At 41.0% G+C, this 18,247-nt stretch overlaps 1 protein-coding gene across 1 annotated transcript in view; it reads right to left on the bottom strand.

The window, feature by feature from the left end:
• Nucleotides 1-18,247, bottom strand: part of tenm1 (teneurin transmembrane protein 1) — a 182,420-nt gene that overhangs the window by 113,009 nt on the left and 51,164 nt on the right. The window contains exons 4-5 of the mRNA XM_075480990.1: nucleotides 7,735-7,978; nucleotides 1,585-1,823 (exon numbers count right to left, since the gene is read on the bottom strand). Of these exons, the coding sequence (XP_075337105.1) occupies nucleotides 1,585-1,823; nucleotides 7,735-7,978 (483 nt within the window). The remainder of the gene's footprint in view (nucleotides 1-1,584; nucleotides 1,824-7,734; nucleotides 7,979-18,247) is intronic.

Here is an 18,247-nt window from a genome sequence, read left to right on the forward strand (position 1 = left end):
TGCAGTTACAAGCAGAGTTCAGATCCTTCTCAATGTAAAACTTGAGAAACACTAAATGCCCCAATCAAGGTTTTGTTGGCCTGATCGCACTTCAAGTTCTTTCATTCACTCATCTCTGTAACATTCATTTAATATTTTCAACACACTGAATCTGATGTTTCTGTTTACCTTGACATTGATTAAATAAGAGGCGCATAGTTTGCTTAGCACACATGATTTGGAATCCCAAAGGGCCTGCTTTGAAACTACAAAACTAACAAGCTTAAATTATTGATGTTATGACAAAACTTTAAAGAGAAGAACGTGAGTTCCGCAACTGATGAGGCACGAGGGGATAAAGAGATAACTATCTGGCTTTGTTGATCTTGTTGGGACTTCACTCTCATTTGGAGTGCGATGCTTTCATTTAAAGGAGAGCCACCCATCAGGATCGTTGGAAAGAAAATTTCAAAAATGCCTCAAGAGCAACAGGAGATCAGAAATGCTCCAACACATTCTCACATACTTGCAAATTACTACCAAGTTCATCAAACAGATGGAAATTAGTATTCCAGCAGTTTGTGAGCTGTTTGTTGTTGCACTTAACATTCTTCATAATATTTCTAAGGGCAGCAGTGCAGCAATACCAGCAGGCTTTGGGTGGACAACACACAGGAGTACAGAAAATCTTTGCTGTCAACCCATTTAAATAAGCCTTGATTGGTAGTTACTGCTTGTGCATTAATGCGTAAGTACCCTCTTATTTGCTGAAGCTGTTTTGAGCTGCCACAATAACTGGGTGGTTCCCTTTATAGTAGTACATCATACTGTAACAAACCTGGACTGATTGAGATAAGAAAAACGTAAGTGGGTTAAAATGGTATAAATGTAGTGAGGGGATTGTTCGTGTGATCTGTGTGCGTGTGTTTGTTAGAGAGGGAGAAAAACGTTGAGTGAGCCACTGTATGTGTGTATTCATCACAGAATATTTACTAGTTTTGTGTACTTTATTTTAGAACAGCTTATTTGCAATTGAAAGTATTCAGGGGGTGACATTTGTGTACAACTTTCAGCAGTCCTGCTTAGAACCCATATCGATCTCCTTTTTTTTTTTCCTCTTTTTTTCTGTATTTCTTTACTTTTTGATACCCGAAACCTCTGCAGAGTTTGAACAGTATGTATTTTGAATTGATCCGGTGGTCTCGTGAAAAGTCTCCCAATAGCTCCTTTAGTACTGTTTTCATTCATTTATCTTCCACACCCACTTTATCCTATTCAGATGGTTGCAGACTATCCAAGAGAGATCACCAGTCCATCACAAAACTGAGGCAAACAAACATGGACACTCACCCTTATCAGTCAATTTAGAATCACCAATTAATGTAACATGCATATTTATGGACCGTGGGAGAGGCTGGGCTGCCTGGGAGAACCAATACAGGCATAAAGAGAACATGCAAACTACATGCAAAAAGGCCCCATCCAAGAGGTGAACCGGTAACCTGCTCTAAGGCGACAATGCAAATCAACAATGCTTTAATTTGCTAAAACAAAACAAAACAAAACAAAACAATAGCCAGAAGCAAAATTAGTCTGATGACTCACCAATGACATATGTGAGCAGCAGGGCCAGGGTGAGAGTGAGGAGCGACGCAGACAGGGCCGTACACTTCCAGTTGCAGCAGCGGTGAGGCTTGTTGAAGGTAAACAGTGGTCGGGTCACACTGCTGCGAGGGAGAGGCCGCGGTGGAGGGGAGTACACTGTCCCGGAGGTCAGGGGGTATCCCTGCCCCGCCCCTGACAGTAGAGCCGATGAACCGGATCCCTGCTTGAACAGGAAGTGTCTGTGGGAGGAGAAACACAAAAATAAGGAAAGAAAATCTCATTCCAACCTGTAATTTACTGTTCACCAAGCCCTGCCTCCTCAGTTACTGTTGCTATGCTTGTCAATCTTCCACATGGCTGATATGACTCATTACATAAAGATAGCACTGGAAGGAAAAAATAACAAAACAACAACTTTTCATTTCTGGCCAGCTTCAGTTCATTTTTTCCACTGACGTGACAAATGCGGGATTTCATCAACCCTAGCTAGCTAATTAAGCCAACATTAACTTTGGAGTTGGTTGAAAAACAAGTTTGACTTTTTCATTTTCCCAGCCTTCTTATACAAATAAAAGTTTCTGTTAAAAAGGACTGAATTATGTATTTACTAGCTATGCAGATTAAATCCTGAGAGATAAGGCTCAACTTCAATTAAAAATGGGACAAACTTGAAACATGTTGGAGATTTGGAGGACAAGCAATTTGAGAACCCAATAGAAAAAGGTCACTGTCCAATGCCATAAGCAGCAAACTAGATTGCAGCTGATGAATAGCACTGTTTAATCAGTTTATTTTCTCTTTATTATCCATTGTTTTGGCTTTGCTAAACGTGAGGTGACCAGATTTGAGTCTGGGAAAAAGAGGACGCCTCAGTGGCGGGGAGTGGGTGGGTGGGTGGACGATGTGCTGGATAGAGAGATGTAGTGTATCACATGTGGCCCCATGACAATGTAAATGCACACAAATGTGTCCATGGTCAAGAGTTCGAAGGTAACATCATGTGCTTTATTGGCCTTTAAGAACATTGTGGCCAATACTTTACACTAAACTCTTGAACTTTTCCACATGGCTACTTTCCACAACATAAAACGACAACTTGTCTTTTTTTTTCTTATTAAATAAAGATTAAATAAAGTGCAACTCACTTTCACGTGAACTATGCTGTAGGGCTATGAGGAGAGCAAGTGTATAATGATAAGCGGGTATGGAGAGGGAAACTCAGCGCAAATCCGATGTAAACATTTTTGAGGCTGAGACAAAGCAAAATCCTGGACAATTTTAAAATTCCAGCTGGACTCAAATTTTTAGCTCTCAAAAAGAGGACATGCCCGGGTAAAAAAAGGACGCCTGGTCACCCTAACTAAGCCAGAATAGGAAGATAGGACCCTCTAAATTGTTTAAATGCATGGTATCACTCTTATTGTAGCAACATGCACATTACTTTAGCTCGTGGAGAAAGCTTAAAAGCCCTGATACAACAGTCTACGATTGGATGACTGCTGTTTGATGGAGATGTTTAGAAATCTGTGGATTAATTACCATCCTAATCCAAATGAGGAAGGCGCCATTCCACATCCTGTATACCACCAGCTAACTGCCACCCCTGAGACCACCATCTGTGTCGCTCCAAAGCAGATTATAGTATGATATTGGAAACAGTCACAGTTCCTGCAAAGGCCTATCTAGGACAGTGGTTCAGTGCTTCACCAATTACCTTATTGCAGCACAGATTTTCTTTTTTCTTCTCAGATATCTATCATCTTATTCTCAGTCTGTTTATGCAAATCTGGACTCAGAGGAATTCAGTCTCACTCTGAGGTACGCCTGGCTGAAACTCATTTAAAAGAAGGGCCTGAAAGTTGGGAAATTTTAGTAGAGACCCTGCTATCTTTTAAATAGGCAGTCTCGGGTTTCACGTATCACACACAAGGCACTGTTCCACTTTGCCAATGCAAAAAAGTCTGTACCTGCGACACCTTACCCGTCAAATAAGCTCTCACTGAAGTCTAGAACTACGTGATTCAGGTGAACTGATTATACCCCTGCATATGCTGGGCTGCATTTGTGTGCTTTTAATCTAAGTGTACTCTTCAACTTGCAAGTACTGTCACGATGAAAAATTAATACAGTAAGCTAAAACCAATGTGGAAAAAGCAGTCCAAGTACATCCCAAAGCACTAGGATTCCTCTTACATTATGTTCTGCAGTAAATTCTAGGAGGTGGGCAATATATGTGACAAGGGTAAAACATAGGCATGATTCAGAGTTTGTGAACCATAACCAGTTCAACACCAGTGAACAGCTTTGGCCTACAATTCAAACTAGAAACAGCTTTGTAAAACAGGGACAACACACTGAGGATATAGTAAGTCACGGAATATTAAACCACAATCTCTTATACAGTCCAAGTTCTTCAACAGACAGCACACCCAAATTTAACCAAGGGCTTCTCTGATGAAACATTATGCACAACTCTAATGCAAATTATATGAAATAGCTTGAAATGGCACTGGCATCCATGGATCAATGACTTACCACTTCCTTATTTGACACATCAAAGCAATGACTTAGGTTATACGGCTTTATTAGTAAAATGAAGATGAGGTTCATTTTCATTATTAAGTGTGCTAGATGGTAGGAAGATAGGAAACTTAGATGAAGGGCTATTAATCTTGGTAGAATTTCATCTACATTGTATTTAGATAATGGAGGGCGAAGGCTGGGTGGTGTCAGATGAGGAGGAAGACGTATGGGGGCCACTGTGGGAAATTGTGCAATTTGGGAAAGTGGATTTGGGCAGGGCATTATAACCAGTTCCAGCTTGTTCTGGTAGAACTCAAAGGGGCTCCTGTTTTTTCCCTTTTTTGGAAACATATATGTGGTTTTATAAACTAACAATGCCCCACACACACAAAAATCTCCGTCTGGAAATCACCAACAGCATGATTTTCTCAGGTTCCAGCATTCCCTCCGGGGGTTAATAATGGCATCGAGTGGGGCATACGTGTTGGCAGTGAGAGGTGTGAGGACGCAGGCTGCTCTCCTGGTCTCTGAAAGGCCCTCAGAGAACAGGCCATTAAAGTGAGGCCAGACAGCAGACTGACAGCATCACTGGACACCAGCTTGTACTCACCCCCTACTGAGCCCATTTGTCCTCATACAGCGCAAAACCACATACATCTCACCCAAGCATTTAGCGTTGTATTCAGCCTTGGTAACACATTTTAATAAAAAAACCCAGCAGGGTGAGAACTTGAAGAATATTGATGCAATCAATGATGCATATAAGAATTAAGCTCTTCATAGCACCTCTTTCATGCAGACTGAAATAAATTATTTTCAAACATTAGAAAACTTTCAACAAAACAATTAAATCAATAAAAGAGGAAAGTGAATAAATGTTAGACTTAACCTAGAATAAGATAGCTATGGTTTGACTCTTGAGTTATCTTTTTGTTTTAATTTCCGTATTCACTTAAATTCTCTCTGTGCTCATCTTGCCAGTCATGTTGAGCCTTTTTCTTTTTCATCTGGTTTGTTCTCTGTGACTCTTTAATGTGGCCCTATGGCTGAGACAGATAACATCCATCCTTCACTGTCCGCCTCCTGTCCTTTCTCCATCCACCCGTTCAGCATCTGCTGAAGGCTGTGAGTCAGACGGGGGACACAGGAGGCTGCGCATGGAGCTGCCGCACACCTGAGGGTCAATGATAGTTCATCTCTGAAAGGCCAGAGATAAACTCAGGGAGCACACACACACAGAAATATATAAATATCGTGTGTGTGTGAGAGACAGTGTAGAAAGCTTTGCTCAGAGATGACTGCACAAGACAAGTACCAATAAAAACATGTCGAATCCAACTTTTTACTTTTTGAAGCCAATGCACAAGTCATTTCCATGATGGTTCTTTTATTGCTCTGTTAAAGGTGGATTAGAACAAAAGCGGATCAGAATACAGCGAAAGAAATTGCATCTGTCAACGCATGGGACATCCTGTTATTCTTGTGTGGTGTTTTTAAAACAGCCCCATTGTTCTCTCTGCCGCCCTGTCTTTGATCTCCTCAGACAATATCTAGGGTCGATGCCCAGGAAGCTCTGAATTCTTATCAGAGGGCAGATTTCCCCCGAGACAGGAAGAAAATGAGAGATCCCGCTGTCCAGGAGGTCAGAGTCTGTAGGCCCAGGGGCTGCCTCTACCTAGATAAGTGCAAATGGCTCTGTTTGTGCGTGCGTGGGGGGAGGCCTTCGCTCACGACTGCATGAAGACGTATAGCGTGTTCGTCCGTAGATATTGATGCACATGGCGATTCAAGTAGTCTCACTTCTTGAGCGATAAGAGGAAGGATAGGAGGCATGGCCCAAGTCAATTTATTACAGTCTCAACATTTGTTATGCTTCTTAACACACCCAGTGTGAGGCCCAGTCAGATATATTGAATATCCATATCTGCATCCATCCACTCACACAAGGCAGTCTCTCCAGAAACATAACGGATGTGCAGCTGAAAAGGAAATCTATGCACACTTCAAACAATCTTAATCTCAGCTGACGCATCATCAATATGTTTCAATACTTATTCATCAAATATGCATCGAGGAAAATGGGAGTGTACTTGACAACAGGAGATGTTATCTGTTTTTCTTGCCATTTTTATTAAGGTCAAAGCATCAGTTATAATTCTATTAGCATAAGCCTCCATGTCAGGTTTGTAAATACTTTATAAATCTTTAATCTCGCGCCTGAGATTGAGCTGATAAGAATGCAAGGGTAAAAGCAGAAATATGAAATCATTAGATTAGCAGTGTATCTGAGAATGTGAAAGAGAGTGAGGAGGGTGCTTGAATACTAAATCCAGCCCAAAACAGTTAAGCACTGAAGACTTCGTCAGAAGCTAGATGGAAAAGAGCCAATAATATCTGAATTATGTTATGAAGGGGCACTATTCTATTGACTATGAATATGATTACATTTTATGGTTCAGAACTAATAGCACACTATCAAATGAAACTTATTTGACTATAAAGTCCCAAATGCAAAAATGTATTATGACAAAAAGGCACCATCCAATATACTGAGCTGTTGCGGAAATTATGTTTTATAATCACATTTCTGTCTTTGGGGAGAAAGTTCTTTTTGCTCTGAACAGTTAGAAAGACAAAAAATAATGAATTTTGTTTAAGGTGAATTTCAATTTAAAGGAAACACACACACACGCACACACAGAGCCATAAAAACACACATAAGTATTGTAATTACAATGCACTCCTGACAAGTCTCTCTCATTGATACTCATGTCAGGCCAATGATTAATTTAAATTGTCACTGAATCTAATTTTATTCTTCCTTTCCTTTAAATGAGGTAAGACCTAATTATGGCCTAATGCATAACTTATTAAAACCTCTTCTCCTGGCATGGCAGCCTGCCAATCTCACCCTCACTCATAATGCCAGAATTCCGCGACTGCACCGCGCTCTCATTAAACATGCAAACATATTCTTGTGCACCTTGCTGCTTCTTCTCGAAAGCAGCCTCACAAATGAGGACCTTCAAAATAATTCTCTGATCAGTTATCACTTATGCATTGAGCGAATGCTAAATTCTGTTTGATTCCAGCAGCAAATCTTTGAGCATTTGATAAAAATGATTCGGGTGCAAAAAATATGACGTGAAGTCACAATAATTTTTTGAATAGTTTAAACTAAAATGGGAGTGTCCTGGTGAATCTTTCTGCAGTAAGAAGTGACGCACTAAAAAATCCCCCAAAAATTCTTTCTTATGGCTGTCAAGTGGCCACGGGTGTGTCTCACTCACTACCCAAAACGTGCAAAAATATCCATCCTTTAGGTCAACATTCATTCTTTATCGTCCCACTCTAAATCCTAATAAGAAATCATGGAAATCTACCACATCACAGAACCTGGTGAAAGAATTTTCTTTAATTTACTGATCCTCATTTGTGAGATTAAAGAAATTACTTTAACCAAGTGACATCACACAGAAGCAGGGTGGTTAGCTATACAGATAAATCCCATATTTTTGGACTCAGAGCTTTTAATATTCAAGCCCTTTGTTTCAAACTCGCCGTTTATTGCATGATAAATAAAATAAAAACACCCTTAAGCCCCAGTAATTTGTTGCATTCTGTTACCTGGTCTCTAGGGGGATATTGCTGTTGAGCACCCAGCTGTTGTGAAGCTGCGCCTGGTCTGTGCTCGAGCCGGTGTCTGCCCCCTGGCCACCCTGACTGGCTTGGCACCGCGTTGGCATGGTCTTCCTCTGCAGGCTGACCTGAGTGTAGGGCGCCGGGCGGGCACAAGTGCAGGCGTGGGGCGGCGGTGGCGGTGGGGGCAGTGGACGAAACGTGAACTGGCCACCTGGACTGCTGGGCAGCTCTGCACAGAGACACAGAGAAAAATCAGGGGAGGAGGAAAGAGGAGGGACAGGGGAGAAATAAACACAGGTTTATTAGGAGCGCAGCATCATAAATTAGAAATGAAAGTGGCATGTTAGTTGACAGTTTATTGTTATTACACTGATTGAGGGACATAAATCAGTATGAAACTGTCCCTGTCCAGCGCTTTCCCTACCCACCTGCTTTGAGACAGTTCCAGCTACCCTATAAATAGGTTCTTGGCTGGCTGCAACAGTGAGCAGTCTTTAAAGAGCTAACAGCTCTGGCTTAATCTGCGCCCGCCAGCCCAAACTACCCATGTGATGTTTATTATGAGATCTCTATGGAATGAGTTAGCCAGCTGTAACTCCCTCACACTAGTAACCTGAGGGTCTAGCAGGAGCTCTCGCAGTCCATCATTTATCATTCTCTTTCACGATAACTCACCCTCGCCGTATCTCTTACCGCCTGCTGCTTTCTCTCGCCTCTCAGTCTGCCTCTAAAACTGAGCGTAGACTAATTACAGTTTTGCTAAATGCGTTGCCTGTGCATGTGTTTGCCTAATGTTTGAAAAGAGCTGCAGATGAGGCTAGTTTGCATGCATTTCTGTGTGTGCACACACGCTCGTGTGTACGTGTATTCACGAGCGTGCATCAGTTGGGACATTAGTTATCACTGTTTAGGACGACAGCTCGTGCCATATGGTTGCAGTATGGTTGCATGAACAAGGCAAATCCCTCATCCCAAAAGACCAACTCTGTCCAGCTGTATTGACAATGAATAAAACATTAGCCTCAAACCAGTGGGTAAAAAGTCTGTCTACTGGAATCTGGTAGAAAGACTCTTGGCTCTCAGTTCTATTTGCTGCCAAAATGTCAGCAATAATTTTGCATCGGTAAATGTAGCCTACCTGGAAGATTACCACAGTCTTCCCAATTCAAGTGTAAGTATTACACAGATAACACAAGAGGACAGCTTGTATGACTCTTTCCAGATAAAACTGAGAAAAGTAAATTGATAATCTTGTTCCAGTCTCTACTGCCAGCACACATTTTACGGGAATGTTGCTGTTATGTTTGAAAGCGGGGAAACATCTCAGGCAAACATTGCGAAGGAACATTAATGGAAGACTTTATTGTGAACATTTCCATAACACAGAATATGTAGACGTACACTGACACCATATTGTTGATCTCTTCAAATTCATTGCTGCCTTTGGCACAGCTGTACACAGTCATATTCACCCATGCTTATTGACTCACCACATTGCACGTCAGGTTTTATGACATCAGATGTCAAAAATTCTCATTTATAAGATACATATTGTAGCAGATGTGCAGGGATGCAAAGGCAGGACACAAAACAGTTTTGTAAACGGTCTATAAACGTTTCTCCAAAACATTCCTACAATACAATCTGTCCAGCTCAAATGGCATCTTGAAGATTGCGATGGGAGCCATAAGAAAGACATTTTCTCGTGCTTGTGTGTGCATGTGTGCATATCTATGTGTAAACGAATATAGACATACTGCTAGTTATTGATCTTTCAACTTGGCTGAATTTTCTTTGTGACAATTCCAATACACGTAGGGACCTGCCTTCCTCTGCTGTTCCGATACGAAGCCTATAAAACGTGTTCAACCGGACTGTATCACTCCACTGCTTTTAAATATGCTGATGGACATTACACTCACTCAAACTTCTGAATCGCATTGAATAACAACAGCTGCTCTGTCGCTTGTGAACATTTCTAATCGTTAGATGTTCCTTGTTTTTGCACTAATTTCTCCCCTGAAGACCGATCTGTTTAAACTTTAAGAACTGCTTTTTCTCCTGAGAAACTATATGATATTGTGCGTATTGTTTACAGCCTGCTCGTTGTCACTTCGCTAGATTTCAGCAGCTGTTCAAACTGGCATATAGGGCCTTGGTAAAATGACAGGAAATATGTGTGTCATCAGCTGGAGTTGCTGTTTAGTCTAAACTAATGGATGCGGAAAATTGAAGTTATTTCTGTCTCAACCACCTCTGAGTATTAAAAATTACACGCTGAGGGAAAACTGACAGAACATTTTTGGAGCACTACTGCGCACTGTGCCACTGTAATCCACCAGGAGCTTTAAAGTGGTGCTTCAGGTTTTAGCAGTCTGATTCATCAGTAACAGGGAGTCCTTTGAGTCCAGCCAGAAACCCCTTGCTTTCACAGTTTTTCTTTTTCCTTATACCGAAGGCAGTTGTTTTTAACCGCTGGGATTTTTACATTTTTATTTTAGACTCTTTCTTTTCTAAAAAAATAAATAGATAAATCAAATGCAGGGAATTTCTAAGGCTGGGTAAGTTGTGGTTTACACTTAAAATGGATTGTTAGTATTATGACCTATTTATTCATAGCTATATAGCCCAAAGTTTAGAGAAAAAGAAAAAGAAATAATGCATTGTTGTGAATGGGATCAACAACTAAATGTTCTTCAGTCACCTCTAAAAAAAAAGAAAGAAATCAATACTTTAAAGTTCTGCTGCAGATGCTTTTCAAATCCCTTCTTTAAGTTCCTTTGATGAAAACAGCTATTTAACTTGCAGAACACGAGCGATGCTAGTCTACTTTTCCTGAATTATTTGTTTTATTATGTGAGTTTTTTTATTTTTTTATTTTTTGGTATACTTTAGTTCAGATCCAAAATAATAAGTCAAAACTGATGTTACCTTAGAGGACAAAGAGTTCAGCTCAATCCTTGATTTAATTGAGCTACATCAACATTTAATTTCCCTCTGGGATAAATAAAGTATTTTTGAATTTGAATTGAATTTTGAATTGAACTAATGTGTTAAAAAGGGATGTTATATCTAAGGACACTGGAGCTACTGAAATACTTGTGTTTTCACACTTTTTGTTATGGACCAACGTGTTAAAGCACCAAAGTCACACCACAGCTCAAACTAAGAGATCGTGGCAGCAGTGTACCAGATATTCCTGTTTCCACTGAGTTAGAATGACTGTTTTTGTAAAACAAGTCTGGCGGCGTAGAAGAGGGTCACAGAATGTCTTTGCAGCATGATTCTTTCGAGGCACTCTTGCTTGCTTCACTAAACTGTGAGTGTCATGAACATTTTTACACATGAGCACATATATCATAAACAGATCCACTTCCAAGAAACCAAACCTTATCTTTACACTTTGCTATGACACGATTCATATGTTACACAATATGTTGTAATGACTTTAGGAGAATAAAAGAACTTTAGAATTTAAACATTGACATTGTAAACATGAACACTACTAAGCCTTTTAAGTAACAATACTACTATAACAATAGTACTGTATTAAAGAGGTAATTTTTGCTATAAGGCCATAAAGCTTTGATTACTGTGTTTCAAAGCCTACACCAAACAGAGTTGTTTTTTTCCCTCACAGAACACACTGCTCCTAAACAGCCTGCAACGCCTCATTGGCAGTCAAAGTTTTTTATCCTTTACATAAATGCCATCACCATGGAATCTGTTTGCCTAATAAATGCCTAGTTGGTTTAGCACACCTCAGGCAAAGAATAAGCAGCTCATTTCCTTTTTAGCATTAAACTGTACTCAAACCTGAGTGAACAAAAATGAGGAATGTTCCCATAAACTCAAGTGAGGAAGCAGGAAAAACATTAATAATCTTCTTTATCGGGTTTCAAGATATTTAGGAAATTGTAAATCCACAAAGAAGCGTCAAGAATTAGGGACAAGTTTTTCGGTGAATGCTAAGTCACACTAACATTTTGAAAGTCATCCAGAATACATCTTGAAACAGGAAGCAGTTTGATGAGCAGTTCATTCAGCCCAAAGGGCTCACACTGGCACTGAAACTAAAATAATAAATCCAAATCATTCCTGTGTCTCGATTCTTGAAGTTAAAGTTTGTTATCAATTATAGACCATGCTGAGTTATAACTGCTCAGGGTTTGTCCACCAAAACTTCATCTTTGTGTTTACCGATGGGGAGAAAGGGGGAAATGTACAAAGTGGAAGAGAGAGGGCAGGGATGAAGGGCTAGGGGAGAATGTTATCTTGGTGAGTAGAGTGACACGGGGGCTGCCAGATGGTGCTTTACAAGGCTTAGCTAAGGCAGATTTGGGCCTCCCCTCCAAACGATCCACAAACTGACTCGATTTCTCTTTTCTCACATAAAATGCACAAATGGTGGCAAAACACTTCTGCCTCTCGCATGCGTTCACACAAAGTCATATCAAACATGCACGCTGTGATGCTGTGTTAAATACTAAATGTAACCTAAATAGGAATGGCAATGTAGGGCAGGGGCCATGCGATATTTGTCAGGGTACCCAGGAGTTCAAAAACATCAAGTCAGCCCTGTGGGGAGCAGATAGAGGGCAAGGGTGGGGTTGTTGCAGCTCCAGATTACACTCATGACAGTGTTGAACATCCCCTGCCCTGACGTTCCCCTGAGTTTGAGCCCCCTCGAAAAGGCACTTTTGGAAAATCACTCATGAAATATTTTCTTGGAATTGTTAGCTTTTGGTCAGATATGGCTGAAAGCGCTTCAAAGCCAAAAGAAGGGCGATCTAGGGAGGTATTTACTAGGAAATATAACAGGTAACAGGTATTTAGGCCAACGAAAATGCAGCACTGTTGGTGAGATGGATCAAAAATAGCACAGAAATTATGTGCTTGTGAATATTAAGGCATTTAATGCCAAATCTTATTTAATGAAATGAGAGGAGAACTTAGCAGAATGACTCCTACATACACACCCAGAGGAACAACTGTGGTGTGTGATGACTTAGCCGTCATGATGGTGTAATTTTCTTTTGGAAAGGATATTAACGAGTGGGTATAAAACAGTTTGAATGAAAATTGATTAATGCGTGGGAAAATACTCATGTTCACGAGGGCTCGTAATGCTCATAAAAATGTGTCACTTTGTTACTTAAAAAGTCTGGTAAATACGTTTTGATGATTGGCAGGGACAATTTTGAAATGAGTTATGATTAGACTATGCAATTTCTGGAGAAATTGTGGCGAGATTGCTGAAACTGTCCGTCCCTTATCTCTTACAAAGTTTAAGCTGAAACTATCAAAGTGTGTGTAACTGGAAGAGAGATGAGGGTAGCTGTTGATAATCAATTGGCCATCAGCTGTCAGTTCCAAGAGACGGTTTTGGTTGCCATGGTGACATTTAGTGCAGCATTCTGTTTCACGCTCACTTTTTAATCGCAGTACTTGGCTATTTAAGGAAAAGAACTGAAACGCAGTTGTGCCACAGTGATCCTCACACAGCAGTTCTCGAACACATCGGCGAACGAAATGCAAAACCTAAACACAAAAAAGAAAAAAAAGGCTTCTGTTTTTAATGCACATCCTGCTCTCATTTCCTGTTGGAGTCTGTGGAGCAATTGTTGGCATTTCTGTTATTTAGAGATGTATGACTCCAAAAGTGTAGGTCTGCTGGCCTGGCCAGTTACGTTTTGAGGGAGAATTCTCTTTTTCTTCTATTAAAGTTATTAATCTAGATTGAACACTCCACTGCAGCAGCATATTAAGGAGGTTTAGATCTTTGATCAGTTATGCGCGATTTCGGAAAAAAACAGTACAACATGAGTGAGAGTAGTTATTTTTTGTGCTTGTGCTTGTAATTCCACTGAACACTCAAAAATTCAGCAAGTTAAGATCGGGAACGCTGGCTTGATTTTTTTGGGAGAGCATAGAGTATTTGCTAATCTTCTCTTACCGCAAATTCTTATTTCTGTTCTTAAAAGCAATTGTTTACATCAAAAAGATGGCAGGGTCAAGACTGCAGTGGTGTCACACCCATGGACTTATGTTTTTAGTTTCATGTTTTGGGTCACGGTTTTTGAGTTTCAGTCCATGTTTAGTTTTTAGGTTAGCCATGTTTTAGTTTCCCTGCACTCTGTTCATTAGGCTCACTCACTTCACCTGTGTCATTCCCCTCCAGCTGCACCCAGTCACCAATCAATCAATTTTTGAATTTCCCCCATTGGGGGATGAATAAAGTATTTTTCTATTCTATTCTATTCTATTCTATCACTCACTCCCTATTTAGTTTCCTGCCTCCCCTCTCAGTTTGTTGGTTCTTTGCTTGTCTTCCCTGCCTGCCATGTTTTTCACCTGCCCTTCATGCCATGCCTGTTCTGACCTAAAGTTAAGTATTTATTTAATCCATGCCTTGTTGAGATCTTTGTTTGTTTTTTCAAAGTTTGATTTTTGAATCCGGCCTAGCCGCACTTTGTGTTGAAACTTTGTTTTTTTTGTTAATAAATCAGCCTTTATTTTTGAAAAGTCCGCATCCGTGTCCTTCCCCACACCACACCCTGACAAGTGGAAGGTAGTCCTGCGTCTATCAGGGGTTGACCTTTCCCATTTATTTATATAATTTCCCTTCGGGATATATAAAGTATTTTTTCATTTCATTTCATTCCCATCTTTTAAAACTCTGCATTCTCTTCTATTTGGGCCATTCTGTGGCTGTGATAACCATTTGTAATAATTTTTTGTCATATTTTTTGAATATTGCCAAGACATATTTAATTATTGCCCTTTTCAATAAGTCACCGTGGAGGGTCAATCAAAAATAATGAATAACGGTGGGGCTTACCTTTTAATAAATGAAACACGAGTTTCAAGGCCCCCTTCCAAACCCAGTAATTTCTATGATGGATGGATAATAAAACAACACTGCCCAAGGATCTCCAACCCCCCTCCTCTTTACCATTAGTCCCACAACGGATTAATAAACCCAGACTGAAAGAGATACAAAGCACTCAAAAACCATGCAGATGTGACCTGTGGTTATATCGGTGTTTATAACTATGTTTCTTGTAGATGCTTACATAATTTTCTTCCTCTGTGATGATTTTTCTTTTCCATTTCAACCTTTTTGTGTCCCATTTTTATCGCGTGGCACCTCTTATTGATTGCTGCATTCATCTCTGGGGCCACTTTGCATCCAATTTTTTGTTTTTCTGTATCTCTGTGGTCGTTCTGTGCCACAATTTGGTCATAAAAGAGAAGTTAGAACACTGCTTTGCCTTGAGTTTGAATAGGCATTACGCCTTAGAATATTCAAACCAGCATTTTCAAGAATAGCTTAGTTACTGGTGAGACGTCATTTTTGTTTCTTCTGTGTCTCATGTTGGTTGTTTTGTGTCTCTTGCTGGTAAATTCATGATAATTCTGCCATATGGCCGCCTGACTCCCTGGCCCCTTGGGTGTGCACCTGTGACACCCACTCAGGAATCAGTCCATGATTTTCATGCAGTCATGTGTGAGAAAACACATAACACATAGCTTCTTTAATCAGAGGAGACCACCACATTTGCTGTGAAGCAGACCATAAAAACATGAGCCCCATTAATATTAAAGCCGAATATTTCCGCGGGTTTTTTCCTCATCTTCCCTCCTTCTGTTTGCTCATGTCCCCCCCCCCCCCCCCCCCCTCCTCATTCTTCTGCCCAGCACTCTACCACAGAGTTAATTTCTCTTATTACAGGGAAGCCATATAAAATCCATAGAGCCTAACCTCAACACTATCTAACCTGGCCGTCTAAAAGAGGAATGGGACTGTTTTAGAGAACATTTAACATCGCTGTTGGGCCAAGCACAGCAAAAATCACATCATCCACCCCACTCTAAAAATAAAAGATTAATAATTTCCCCCAGGATAGCTTTTCATCTATCTTGCCTCTTAATTGACTTACATTAAATTGCCGCAAAGTTTATTCCACTGCTGTACTTCGATGAAATAAATAATTAACCCCATAAAAAGGTCAGAAAACCAAAATTAGAAATAACCACTTTTTGTTCTTCTTCTTTGTGGTAATGAGTTGGGATCCCGCCCTCTGACCGTATGACTCTCTGTAATAATTTGTCTCCTTCTTAATCCGAGTTCCTAACCATAGATAACACATTATCTCATAAGATATCATAAGTTCGAATATAACTCCCTTTATTGGTTGGTTGCTGATGAAGTCAGCGTGAAGGATGGTATCATCGATAGTACCAGCACCAAACGTATGACAACTGGGACTAATATTGCTAATGATCATAGTGACGATGATGACGTTGATGAAGATGATGTTACTGATAACAGCTGCTGGCGGCGATGAAAATAACACAGATAATGGCGATAACATCAGTAATAACAGCGATAACGATGATGATGAAAACAGCGGCGATGGCGGCAGAAGCACTGATAATTACATTGATGAGAGGGGGCTCTAAGACAGCAATTAGAATAAAAACAGCCATTGATTCATGTCTGCAGACACAGGGATAAACGGAGGGATTTCCATTAACAAAGTGACACAATCATGTTGTCCAATTAAAGCAAGAAAGTACAAATGAAGAGACCGAGCTCCGTGAGAGTTTTTCCACACGGAAACCGGTCGATTTTCATACGGAGCCTGATAATTAGCAGCCATGCATCATCTGGCTTTTTCATACCAGAGGACTCGGAGCGCTTGGATGGGAACATCTAAACCTATGTGAACATTTGTGTAATTACTTGTTTATATCCCCATCTCCAAAAACAACTCTGCAACTACACAATCATGTTTAGGCTGCAGGTGATTCTTAAAGTAGCATTTCCCTGGAGAGGACATGAAACCTCCTGAGTCTGGCTCCTCAGCTCTGCAGCAAGTGGCTTACCATCACTGACAGTCTTCACTTCAGGGGTATACACTCAAATTTAACTCTAAGGAGATTCAGCCTCTTTAGTCCTGCACCACATAAATGACTTTTTGTGATGTTTCACAGTTATGAGCTGCCGTGCCAAACTTTTTTGAGCTTGATGGATTTTTGGCTGTTTCGCTGGAAGAGGCAAAAGGAGGCCAGTGCAGGCTTGACTGGATGTAGCGCATAGTTGGGTAGCAGCTAGCTGAGCTCTCTCCTGAGAGCACAGCAGCATCCTGATCCCTCCTGACCTTGTCATTGCTGCAGGGTGCCCGGTCATTATCCCGCAAAGCCGTGGAGCTGTGCAGGTGTCGTTGTATGGTGCTTGTCATACTTTTGTGTGCATGCGTGCACAGGTATGGAAATAAGTGTCTTTCAGAGCTTTGGAGCATGCTCGGTGGTGTATCCGGTGAGTTACTGGCCTTCGTGTGAGTTATTAGCCTCAGTGGAAATTTGCATCACCAGGAAGGAGGCGTGACAAGCTGTTTGAGACTCAGGAGGTGAAACGCCACAATGGCCATTAACGTGATTACTGAGCGCATTCATCTTTTGCAAGCGTCACGATTCTCTTGCTCTTTCTTTCTAACTAGATCCCGTACGTGAACACACACTGCTTCTCCCTCAAGCCCAAAACAATCACAACAAGCACACACAGAGTAAGGAGGAAGAGTTTTGCTTGCATACACATGCATACAGTCTATTCCCTCTGACTCTGGCACTAAAACAGGAGAAGTGCCCAGGCTTCATAGCAAACAAAACAACATGAAGAGATTCCTGGCAGGCCAAAGAGAGAGTGTTATCAAAGCCACAGGAATGCACCACCAGCAGAACATTTTTACTGAGAGAGTATGCGCAGTGTTGTAGCAGACCTGAGCTGCTGGTAATTAGAATGGGCTCTGAGGAGAGACAGGCAGTGGAATGAATGCAAATGAATTCACTGGCTCCGGCACTGGGCTCCACAACCTCACTTTTCATATAGCACGCCTTACAGACATGAAGCTCCTGGCACAAACACAGCATGGCTCCACAGTAAACACTGAGTGACACGACTGTAGACGCGCATGTGCCAACACGGAAACACAGATGTGCGCACATAAAATACGAAACAAATATGAAACCCAGAGCGCACGAGGAAGCACGGACAGATACAGACACACGCACACACACACACGCACACGCACACACACACATGCATTATACTAATCCCTGCAAATGCCACAGTGTTGCTTGTGAGAAGAGAATGGGGGGTGAGAATGTGTGTACCAAGCAAGCATCCACAGCATGTCCCACAGCGGAATAAACAAACCTTTCTTAATTGGTGTCGATTTGGAATAGAGTGATGATTCATCATGCAGAACTCCCCAGTAGAGTATTGGAAACCCAATCATTTCTAATCCATATGACCTTGACAGACGGCCAGAGTTAGACTGTAACTCCTTACGCACGCATTGTCCGACAGACAATAGAAGCCATATTGTCACTGACTTTACAACACGCCAGAACTGTAATGCACCAAAGTCAGATCACTTCGCTGATTGCTCCATCTCAGCCAGTGGCGAATCTTTATGAAGCACTCAATTCT

Source organism: Odontesthes bonariensis, chromosome 13 (assembly GCF_027942865.1).
Source record: "Odontesthes bonariensis isolate fOdoBon6 chromosome 13, fOdoBon6.hap1, whole genome shotgun sequence".
NCBI classification, from domain to species: domain Eukaryota; kingdom Metazoa; phylum Chordata; class Actinopteri; order Atheriniformes; family Atherinopsidae; genus Odontesthes; species Odontesthes bonariensis.